This window comes from Panthera pardus, unplaced genomic scaffold, assembly GCF_024362965.1.
Source record: "Panthera pardus isolate Hobbes unplaced genomic scaffold, ASM2436296v1 HiC_scaffold_8, whole genome shotgun sequence".
Taxonomy (NCBI): Eukaryota; Metazoa; Chordata; class Mammalia; order Carnivora; family Felidae; genus Panthera; species Panthera pardus.
The window spans coordinates 14,773,741-14,784,578 of NW_026527013.1; the positions used below are offsets into that span (position 1 = coordinate 14,773,741).

General features: G+C 57.4%; 2 protein-coding genes across 4 annotated transcripts in view; both read right to left on the bottom strand.

The window, feature by feature from the left end:
• Positions 1 to 3,633, bottom strand: part of PBX4 (PBX homeobox 4) — a 43,411-nt gene extending 39,778 nt beyond the window's left edge. The window contains exons 1-2 of one of the 3 annotated variants that reach the window (XM_053897166.1): positions 3,396 to 3,508; positions 2,581 to 2,709 (exon numbers count right to left, since the gene is read on the bottom strand). Coding sequence is in view for 2 of the 3 variants with exons in the window: in XM_019416482.2 (XP_019272027.2) it covers positions 3,396 to 3,547 (152 nt within the window). In the remaining variant the exon portion in view is untranslated. Of the gene's footprint in view, positions 1 to 2,580; positions 2,710 to 3,395 lie in introns of all 3 variants that reach the window. The other 2 variants (XM_019416482.2, XM_019416481.2) reach the window with 2 other exon arrangements.
• Positions 3,634 to 7,003: 3,370 nt separating this feature from the next.
• On the bottom strand, positions 7,004 to 10,045 carry LPAR2 (lysophosphatidic acid receptor 2). The gene is made up of 3 exons (XM_019416493.2): positions 9,928 to 10,045; positions 8,167 to 8,908; positions 7,004 to 7,438 (listed from the first exon to the last, which is right to left on the bottom strand). Exons 2-3 carry the CDS (start codon positions 8,906 to 8,908, stop codon positions 7,125 to 7,127), a joined length of 1,056 nt encoding a protein of 351 aa, XP_019272038.2. The 5' UTR covers positions 9,928 to 10,045; the 3' UTR covers positions 7,004 to 7,124.
• Between the last annotated feature and the right edge of the window lie 793 nt (positions 10,046 to 10,838).

Here is a 10,838-nt window from a genome sequence, read left to right on the forward strand (position 1 = left end):
ACTCCACTATCTGTGTAGCCCAGAGGAAGAACAATACACAGTTCACTATTCTAAGACTATTCAGCTACAATGACAAAATGAACAACGCACAAGCATTTGCAGCTGCCTTTGAATAATGAAGGTTTAAGGAGAGTAGGTGTGCTTTCCCTCTTTAAACACACCTGTGGGGCACCTTGCGTGGCTCAGTCGATTAAGCATCCGATTTCAGCTTAGGTCACGATCTCATGGCTCGTGGGTTCGAGCCCCACATCGGGCTCTGGGCTGACAGCTTGGAGCCTGGAGCCTGCAGCCTGCTTCGGATTCTGTGTCTCCCTCTCTCTTTGCCCCTCCCCTGCTCACACTCAGTCTGTCTCAAAAATGAATAAATGTTAAAAAAAAAAAAAATTAAAACAAGAACAAAACACATTTGTGGTGACCAGATAGTTTGAAAGGGCCTCACATCTGAGATGAAAAATTCTTTCTTGCTAGACAGTTGAGCTAAACTGACTCCAGGGCCTATGAAGGGGTCAGCAGGGGTACTGAGAGAGGGCAGGGTCAGAAAGACTTGCAAAAGCCTCACCCAGTTGCCTGATCAGGACAGACAAGATCTGTTTCCCCTCTTGAGTTGGTCATCTACCAGGCTGCAGAGTTTACTATGAGGAAAAGACCCACCCAAGTTGTTTGCTCCAGAGAAGAACTAACAGTGCACTTGCGGACTGAAGACTGTGTCTGGAGTTGAGTGACTTTTAAATGACTTGGGTGAATTCAGGTAAAGGCTGCATCCAAAGAAAGGGGGGGGGGGGCAGATCTGAAGCTACCAAGTCTCAAAAGAAAAGCCCCAGGGGCCTTTTTACCTCAAAAAGAAACCAGGAACCACTTACGCAACAATCAAGTTGTCATGCATGGATAATGCCTCACTATTCAATTTGCTAGTCTTAAAAGAAAAAAAAAAAAAAGCTGCCTTCAAGATTAGCAAGGAATGGGGTGCCTGGGTGGCTCAGTCAGTAAAACATCTGACTTCAGCTCAGGTCATAATCTCCCAGTTCATGGCTTCAAGCCCCGCGTCCGGCTCTGTGCTGACCGCTCAGAGCCTGGAGCCTCCTTCAGATGCTGTGTCTCCCTCTCTTTCTCTGCTCCTCCCCCACTCACGTCTGTCTCTCTCTCTCTCTCAAAAACAAATCTATAAATTTAAAAAGCATTTAAAAATTAAAAAAAAAAAAAAAAAAAAAAAAAGGATACCAAGGAAGAGGGGTGCCTGGGTCACTCAGTTGGTTAAGTGTCAGACTGTTGGTTTGGGTTCAGGTCATGACCTCATGGTTTCATGAGTGCAGAGCCTGCTTGGGATTCTGTCTTCCTCTCTCTCTGCCCCTCTCTCACTTGCACTCTCTCTCAAAATAAATAAACTTGAAAGAAAAAAAAAAGAATAACAAGGAAGAGGCGGCTGATTGCACGCCATTCTAAAGCCTATCTAGGGGAAGTCTGGATTGCTATAAGAAAAAAAAAAAAAAAAAACCAGCAGCCATGGGGCTGTGATGGGGTGACAGATGCTTGAGGAAGGCCACACCTGAGCAGAGTTCACTCCTTAAGCAGCTCCCTACCTAGAAGAGAAGGAACTCAGGGAGCTCCACAAACACCCAAAGCACTGCCTCTGTGGTTCCTTGGGTGTGAAGAGCCCATTTCCCCCTCCTGAGCTTTCCAGAATCTTAAGTGCCACAAACTTTACTATATGCTCATTGTGCACATGAGTCCTGGGAATACACAGGAAAATATGACAAAGCCTCTGCCCTCAGACTAGCCTAGCAGACAGGGGATCACACAAGGGCACCCTCTCCTGGCCCAGCTCTTTTTTTCCAGGTGTCGGGGATCACCTCTATTCAGTGCACACCCATTACGACAACGATTTATAATTAGTCTCCCACACACCCTACTTCTCAATGAGCTCTGATGGCGCAGAGAAGGTCTTAGCCATCTTGGTTTCACCAGCACCTAGCACAATGCCCCCCAAAGCAGAATGAACATAGGGAGGTGGGGGAGAACACTCTTAACTTTCCAGATAGAGGCTATGAACCTGCAGAGCGTGGACGATCCACAAGAAGCAAAGGAGACAAAGTCTGACGAACGATGCATGCCATATCCACCTTTTATTCGCCTCCTCCTTCCCGTGGCTGCTGTTCACTTGGCTTTGGCATAACCCCTCCTCACTACGCGGCTCTACTGACTACACAGTCCATACCACCAGACCCTGGCCCCATCCTCAGGGACCACCCTTCACCCCAAAGAATAGGCCCCATTCAACGAGGCCTCATCCTCCAAAAGGACTTCAGTCTTTCCTATTTTCTAATAACTTGAGAAGGCCCCAAACACAACGGGGGCTGCCTTGTGAAGCAGATGCTACCACTCCTCACTGGCTGACAAGCGGTGGGTGGAGGGAAGTAGGGCAGGTGGTCTTAAACCCGCTGTGATTTTTCCCGCTGCAACTGAAAGGAAATCCAAACTCCTTCCTGAGACGTGCAGGCCGCGTGCGATCTGGTTCCAACCTCTCTCCGAACTGAACCCAGGACTTTCAGTCTCTGGCTGCGTTTTCTTCCAGCTCTTTCTCACCTTGAGCCCTCTGAAAGTGCTGTGTCCTCTACACCTGACTTTGCACAGGATGCCGTCCCTTTTCGTAGAGTTCCTCTCACAAGGTGGACTTAGTTTTCGCTACTCACTTTCTCTTCCTCAAACTATGAGCTTGAGAGCAAGGGCTACGTCAGCACCCAGCTGGGTGTCGCACACATAGTTAAGTGTCTAATAAAACTTTGCTGATTTAATAAAACGGGGGAACCGCCATCCCTCCACCCAGCTCCCCCACCGTCCTTTTTTTCCGGATGGTTCCCGCACCAAGTCACCCCCATCACTTGCAACCTGAGTCCCACTGCCCACAACCCACTCTCCGTTATCTGCCTTCACAACTTCCCACCTCGTAAACCCCACGAATGCATCCATTTAGCTGTCCATCTCTCGGCCCTTACACCCCCCAGCTCCCCTCTTAACCCTTTACATTCCATAAACCCCAAAACTGCTTTTCACCATATACCTCCCCATCCACAGACTCCCCTTAAACCCATCCCTCTCGCCCCAGGACAAGCTCCTAAAACCCATCACCTGCTGCTTAACCCCCTAAGCCTTTCAGTCCGTCGCATTTTAACCTCATAAATCCCTTCGGCCTCAGAAACCTCCCCCCGCCGCGTTTTCAGTCCTCCCTGGGCCCCCACATCTCCCCTCCCAGCTCCCCGCCCAGAGATGCACCCCAAGCTCTCACTGTGCACCGTCCTCACTCCTCAGGCCCCCTGTCAACTTGGCCCTGGCCCCGCGGCCCGCCCCCTTCACTCCCGCGACTTTGGGCGGCCCAGGCCCCCGTCGAGCCCGCGCAGCACCTGGCCTGCGCCTCCTCCAGGCTCTGGTCGGTGATGGCCATGATCTGCTGCAGGACCTCGCCTGTGTCGGGGCCTGGTGGGGGCCCGGGCGGCGGGCGGCGCAGGGCCGGGAGAGGCGGCGCGGGGCGCTGCGGGCTGGGCGGGGAGTCCATGGGCGGCGGGACCGGGGAGGCGCCGAGGAGGAGCGGGCCCGCTCACAAAAGCGCCGCAGCCAACCACCGCCACCCGCGCGCACCGGGCGCGCGCTCGCCCAGGCCCCACCCCTCGCCGCCGCCGCCAGCCAACCGCCGCCAGCCAGGCCGCCGCGCACCGCCCACAGACACGCCCCTAACCGCCCCTTGCAACGGCCCGGGACTCTGTGGGGAGTTGCCGAGGCAACGGCTCTTCCCAGCCTCACGCTCCTCCTGGCCGAGGAAGGGCGACCACTGCTTCGCTCTGCTTCAGAGGCTCCCCGCCCCCCCATGTCCGCCTCCCTCACCTGCTCAGAACGACTCCTGCTTAGAGACCTTAATCTTTCTTGGGGCCCCTCATGTCTCCTCAGAGCCCCCGCACCTCCCTCAGAGAGCTCCAGCATTTTTCCTCAAGAGACCGTCAAGTCTCCTCAGAGACCATCCCCGCTACCTCCTCACGCCCTCTACTCCCCACCAGAGCCTCCACTCCTCAACGGTCCCCGCTCTTCCTCAGTGGCCCCCGTGTCCCAGACACCCCCCCCCCCGCCCTCCTCAGAGCACCCCACTCTTCAGGCCACCCCTTCCTTCTCAGAAATCCCTGTGATTCGCAGATCCTCGCCAACACTCACCATTCATCTCCAGAAGCCCTAACACCCAGTCCCCTAATGGTCCCCTCAGTCTCGCCCCCGTCAGACGGGCACTAGGGCTCCTGGCCTCCCTCCCGGCGCTTCCCTCTAGAGCCTTCCACGCGGGGTGCAGTTGTGTGTGGTGACGGTGGCTGGAGGGCTTGAAGTGAGTGATTGTCTCGGCTGCAGAAATGAATTCTCTCTTCAAGGTCTGGCTGACGAGTGATCGCCCGTTGAGTCACTCTCTCCATCTACTCCGGTCTGGGCCTCCAAAACCCTAGCACGCGGTCACTGAGCTACCGAAGGACGCTTCCTGAGGGTCTGCTCTGAGGTGTACCCACCCCAAGTAAGAGTGGATGTCCACAGGTCTTTTGTTTCAAACCATCAGACCTCACAGCACCAGAGAAGGCTCATCGTGTGAGAGAAAAGCAACAGACTGGACGCGAATCACTCCTCCAGAGTCACAGGACCTGCTGGCGCCCGTTTTCTCTGAGGACAGATTCGAGACGCAGGCTCCTCAAGGGTCCTCAGTCTCTCCGGAAACCCTTCAGGGCAAGGCCCGTCTTCTCCTTGCCGCTGGAGAGGAAACACAGTCACCCCATCTGGTGTGACTGGCTCGGCGGACTCCAAAGAGGACGGCAGGGAATGGAAATGAGTGATGCGGGATGTGAAGAACCCCTTTGAAAGCTCCCCGCTTGAGGAAACCTGCCACTTGGCCCCAGTAAGAGGAAGTTGTGGCGACCATGACTGTTGTCAGGGGAACAGCTGCTGCCCTGTACAAAAAGTTCAGCAGCCCCGTACGTGAAACCTCAAAGTCGTGTGCGATTTCGGTGTCTTTCAGAGAACAGTGGGGGCGCAGGGTTGAAAGCTTTAGGGACCAAAACTTGCATGGCGGAGACACCTACAGAAGAGGGAAAAATCGATGGGACAAGATGCCAAAGGAGCCCAGAGGAGTGGGGGTTAGAGCTCGGAGGATACTAGCGCGAGAGCGGCCAGCTCAGAGCAAGTGAAACTTAAAACTGCCTTTGGGAGGCCACTTGGGGTCCCCAGCCCCATAGGAAGTGGCTTTGGCACCTAAAGTGACATGTCTGTCCAATGGGCCTGGAGTCCCGCAGAGGCAAGGGCTGCCTTTCACGGGCCTGTGCCCAGGCATATGGTGGGAGGGTCATCATCTCTGGAGATTTCAGGCCTCAGGCCCTAGAAGACATGCTGCCCACCTCGGATCCTGAAGTATCCAGCATCCCGGTTCATTCTGGCCGCCCCACAGAGCTGTCTTAGGCAGGGGGAGCTTTCCCAAAGGGAAACCCAGCCCCATTCAGTGAAGAAGGGACCTAGATGTTTTTGGTTCTTCAGCAACGTGTGCTTTAGTGATTGAAGAATTTGGCCTCCAACGGGAGGCTTTTATTTAGCATGTGAACCTTAAGAGGCTATAACCTTGTATCCCCCTGCCCCCCCTTAAGCGGAAGCAGAGAATCCAGATTCTGGTCTACACTGTACCTAGCAGGGTGCCTTTATGAGCACCTGAGAGGGGGCTCATCATGGCATGTCTGAGCCTTGGGGGGCTGTGGGGTGAGATGAGGAAAACCAAGCTGAGGTTGTGACCAACTCTTGACTCTGTGGGGAATCCAAAGCCCTTTCCCCAGGTGCCTCTCTAGTCCCTTGATTCATCTCTGTGTCTTTTGAAGCTATGCAACCACAGGCCAGATGGCAACCCCTCTGAGCTCCTGTCCTGTGAAAGTAAGTGTCATACGTGCACCACAAGATGCAAGTGATGATTAAATAACGCAACTACAGTGCTTATCAGAGTGCCAGGCACATCAGAGGAGCCTGGGAAATGGCAACTCTAAAATCCTGCATCCTGCTCCATGGACCCTACTCCCCTTGGTCGGGGGGCAGGGAAGGGGACGGACACAGCTGACTATTAATAACCTGGACTCAGACAAAAGGGCAGGCAGGAGAAAGAGGGCTCACACAGGCCAGAGACCACTGTGGGCTCCAGAGGACAGAGACAGTTTGGGGGGGGGGGGGGAGGTAAGTTCGAGGCAGGGGAACAGGCAGAGGAGACCGAGGCAAAGAGAATGGGTGTAAGACCTCCAACAAGAGAAATGGAGTGCGGCACCTGGCTGGCTCAGTCGGTAGAACACGCGATTCCTGATCTTGGGGTTGTGAGTTTGAGCCCCATGTTGGATGTAGAGATTACTTAAAAAAGAGAGAGTAACAGCCGTGCAGAGATCAAAGATGAAAGAGAACGGGGCTGAGGAGATCCCAGCCTAGCCTGAGCTGAGGCGGACAATTCTGGGACACAGGGACAGACGGGACTCTCTGAGTTGATGATAGAAAATGCTCTGGAGACCTCAGTGGAAAGACTTACTCCTTATATCATGCTCTCTCCCACAGACCCCCTCGATTCTAATAACGGACAGACAAGACCCCAGAGGCTGCAAGGGGCCACAAACCTTTTCCCAGATCACACTCAGCACCCCTCAGTCTGCGCCCCTAAAGAATCAGCTTCAGGCAGATGGTGCGTCCACGGTCCGTGTCACCCTGTCTCACTGGGCGGGGTGGCCTCATCTCTCCCATCTTTGACACCCACATCACCACAGACAAGGAAGCAGTCCACAGGGTTTACCAGGGATGTGTGGTAAAAATAGAAAATGTCAGTTAAAACCCCCAAAACCTGAGATGATTAATTAGCAGATTCCTGAACCCCATCTGACTTTTCTCCTGGGCATTTAGAGGTGACCCCACACCCCCAGGCCCCCGGAGCAGGCAGAGCTGTGTGCCTGGGGGAGACTGGCAGTGGAGCTGTGCCACGGCAGACTGGGGGTCTGCCTTTAAGTCTGTCCTGCAGATTGGGTAGAGCCAGGTGCGTCCACGAGTGGTCAGGGGCTACGATCTGGCATCTGCGGCACCCCAGTGAAGTCCCAGGTTGGCTAAAGGGTGGAGTCCATCAGGGGATGGCCATTCTCAGGAAGCATGATGCGAGTGCTGGCACCCGTTCGGGTGGAGGGTGCGTAGCGGGCAGACTCGTGCGTGGACCGGCGAAGGCACAGACAGCAGAGGAGGCGGCGGAAGGTGCGGCGCATCTCAGCATCTCGGCACGAGTACACCACGGCATTGACCAGTGAGTTGGCCTCAGCCAAGAGGAGGAAATACTTCTCCACAGCCAGAACATCGCAGGACTTGCAGTCCAGACCGTCCAGAAGCAGCACCACCTGGCCCGGCGTCCAGCAGACCACGAACGCCCCTGCAGGATGGAGCCTGAGGTAAGCAGAGCCGGCTAGCAGGGGGCCTGGCACCCACAGCTTAGAGCTCAGGGCTGGAGGGGTCTCTGGAGCTCAGACAACGGCCACTGTTGCAGGGCACGAGCGGCCGGACACGGTTCTCTGATCTGTCTGCCAGAGGGATACCTTTCCTAACCGGTACACGGTAGATAGGGTGCTGGGCATTTCTACATGGAGGCTGGTTCTGTGGGGAAAAGGAGGTCACTGTGGGACAGGCCAGTTACTTGGGGCGGGGAGGGAGGGGATCGTAGGGAAGAGGCACTCTTTGATCTTGGGGTATGGGGGTGTATCCTCCCGGGATACACCTTGCCGCCTCCCCCACTCAGACTACTCAACAGCCAGACTGATCTCGTTCCTCCCTGCTAAGAACTCTTAAGGGCTTCTTCCCCCAGAACTCAGAACAAAATCTGACTCTTGCCTGTGCCCTTCGAGGCGATGCTGACCTTCTCTCTTGCTTCTCTCCAGCCACACCGGCCTCCTCTTTGGAGACACTGGCCCAGTCCTGCGGGGCTCTCACCTTCTGTCCCCTCTGCCTGGAACTCTTCCCTTCCCCAGCTTTCAGGTCTCTGCTCAGATGTCACCTCCTTGGAGAACATTCCCCACCCAAATCCTCCCCTCCCCTGTCTCGTGGGAGTTGGGTGGGGGAAGCAGGGGTCCTGCAACCCTGGGCCAGCTGAGGGCACTCACTCACCCAGAATGATGACAACGGTCTTGACCAGGCTGAGTGTGGTCTCTCGGTAGCGAGGGTGGCAGCTGACATGTTCTGCCATGCGCTGCACCCTCCGCCTCACAAAGAAGAAAATGCGGGTGTAGACAGCCACCATGAGCAGGAAGACAAGCAGGCTGGACAGGGCCCAGACGGCCAGGTAGGAACGGCTGAGCAGGGGGGCCATGCGTGAGCAGCGGTCCAGGGCACAGAGGCAGTGCCAGAAGTGGGCGGGCAGCAGCCCCAGGCCCAGCGCGGCCACCCACACCCCCACGATGAGCATGACGACTCGGCCATGGGGCAGGCGGCTGTGCAGTTGCACGGCCATCACACTGCGGTGCCGCTCCACAGCGATGGCCAGCAGCGTGGCCACTGACGCCGTCAGGCTCGTGTCCAGCAGGCCCTGCCGCACAAACCAGCCCTCCACCGAGAGCCGCGCAGTGCGAGGGCCCGTGTGGAACATGAGGAAGAGGTAGGCCACACCGGCAAAGAGGTCAGCTGCAGCCAGGTTGCCCAGCAGGTAGTAAATGGGCTGGTGGAAGCGGCGGTTGGAGGCGATGGCCGCGATCACCAGCAGGTTGGTCAGCAGCACCAGCACGCTGACGGTCAGCCCCAGAGCCACCACAACTACATCCTTGGGCCGCCAGTGGGAGCTGAGCTCCTTGCCACTGTTGTTGTAGAAGAAGCCGATGGTCTCATTGTAGTAGCACTGGCCCATGCTGACCATCTGGGGGCACAGAGGGAGAGGTCAGCGCAGGTGGCATTTGTTGGAAGGATACAGGAAGGAGCAGCGGCCAGAGGGGAGGGTCAGGACAGGAAGGGCAAGGGTCTCAAAGTCAGATGCCTCAGGACCAGGGTAACCTGGAAAAGCAAGCTACACGGTGGGAGTGCGGGGGGGATGGGTAGAGGTTGCTTATTGACTACTAAGACGCTTACAAAGATATCTCCCAAATCAAATGGCTGGCTTTTTTTTTTTTCTTTTTTAATCTAAAGGAGAAAAATAAGGGGCGCCTGGGTGGCCCAGTCCATTAAACGCCTGCTTTTGGCTCAGGTCATGATCTTGTGGTTTGTGGGTTCCAGCCCGGAGTAGGGCTCTGTGCTGACAGCTCAGAGCCTGGAGCCTGCTTCAGAGTCTGTATCTCTCTCTCTCTGCCCCTCTCCCAAAACAAATAAACATTAAAAAAAATTTTTTTTAATAAAAAAAATCAAATAAAGAAGCAAAATAAGCCAAACAAATAAAAACCCAACAAGAAATCATCTGCCCAAGCGCGGCCAACCTGTACTAGGGATGGGGGAAGGGAGGAACAAAGGGGGAGTGAGCTGTGAAAGTAAGTGAGGGAGGGTTTGGTGCTGGGATCATCGAAGGGAGCAGAGCGCAGGGGACGTGTGTGCGCAGGGTGGGGTCACCGCTGTCCGTGCGAGAGCTTGGAGGTGACCAGGTCTATCAGAGTTGGACAGCGAGGCCGCCCCAGAAGTTAGTTGGGCGGCGGGCTTTGCGCGCGAGCGCTCCCGAAGCGGGCGGGGCATCGGGCCTTTCTGAGTGGGTCGGAGGACCCTGGCACCCTCGCGGACAAAGGGGGCTGTCAGGGAGGCTGCAGCTGGCCGGGCCTCCCGGCGCCCCCAGGCTAGAGGAGGAGCTGGGGAAGAGGAGAGCAGGGGGACAAGGGGCGGGCCCGGGCCCCGCAGGCACGTGCCGCGCCCTACCTGGGACCCGCGCCCACCTACCACCGTCAGTACCCGCCTCACCTGGGCCGCCCGTCACGCCGCAGTAGGGGCGGCCTCCCCGGGGGTCGGGGCGGGCCCCAGCCCCATAGCCTGGTGACTGCGGCGGGGAGCGGAGGAGCGGCGGGGAGCGGAGGAGCGTCCGAGTGCGCTGGGCGCGGGCAGCCAAAAGAGCACGGGAGGCGGGGTCCCGCCCCTGCCTTGGCGCAGCGCCCCGCCCTCGCCACCTGGGGGAGCCCCGCCCCGTCTCTGCCACCTGGGGGAGCCCGGCGGCTGCGGTAGGGACAAGGTCTCCCGGAACCTCAGCCCCCCCTCCGCCCCCTCATTTCCTCCAGGCCTCACGGCCTCTCGGTCGCCCCTCTCCACTTCCGGCGCGGGACCCCCGCCCCCGTCCTCGCGCACCCCACACGCACGCAGTTTCGAGCCTTCCGGGGGCTGAGTCACTCAAGTCACGAGAATTACCGCAGTGACCTCGCGCAGCCTGGGCGCAGCTCCGGGTGGTCTCAGGGTCCGCGCCCCCGCCCGGCCACCCCGCCCGCTCCCTGGCGTCCAATCCGTCGCTGAGTTCCAAGCCACGCCCTGATCCGACTGGGCTCCTACAGCCGGGACCCCCGCCCCGCCTCCGTTTCTTGAGCGCTCAGCTACCGCGCGCAGCGGCCTCCGGTGCCCCTCGGACCTCTCCGGCCCCAGGTGACCCTCCGGGAGCACTCAAGTTTCTCGAAAATCCCGCCCCCACGCCCTCCACCCCCGGCAGCGCTGCCCGTTGCCCGGCCCCGGCTTGTGGCGGCCCTGGGCTCCCACAGCCCAGAGCACACAGCCCCATTGTCCCAGTTATCTGCACTTTGTTATATTTGTTTGATTATGCAGGACCGGATCGGGGACGTGGAGCTCCGGGAGGGCCGGGCCGGTGTGACTCAGCCTGGTGCCCGGGTTCA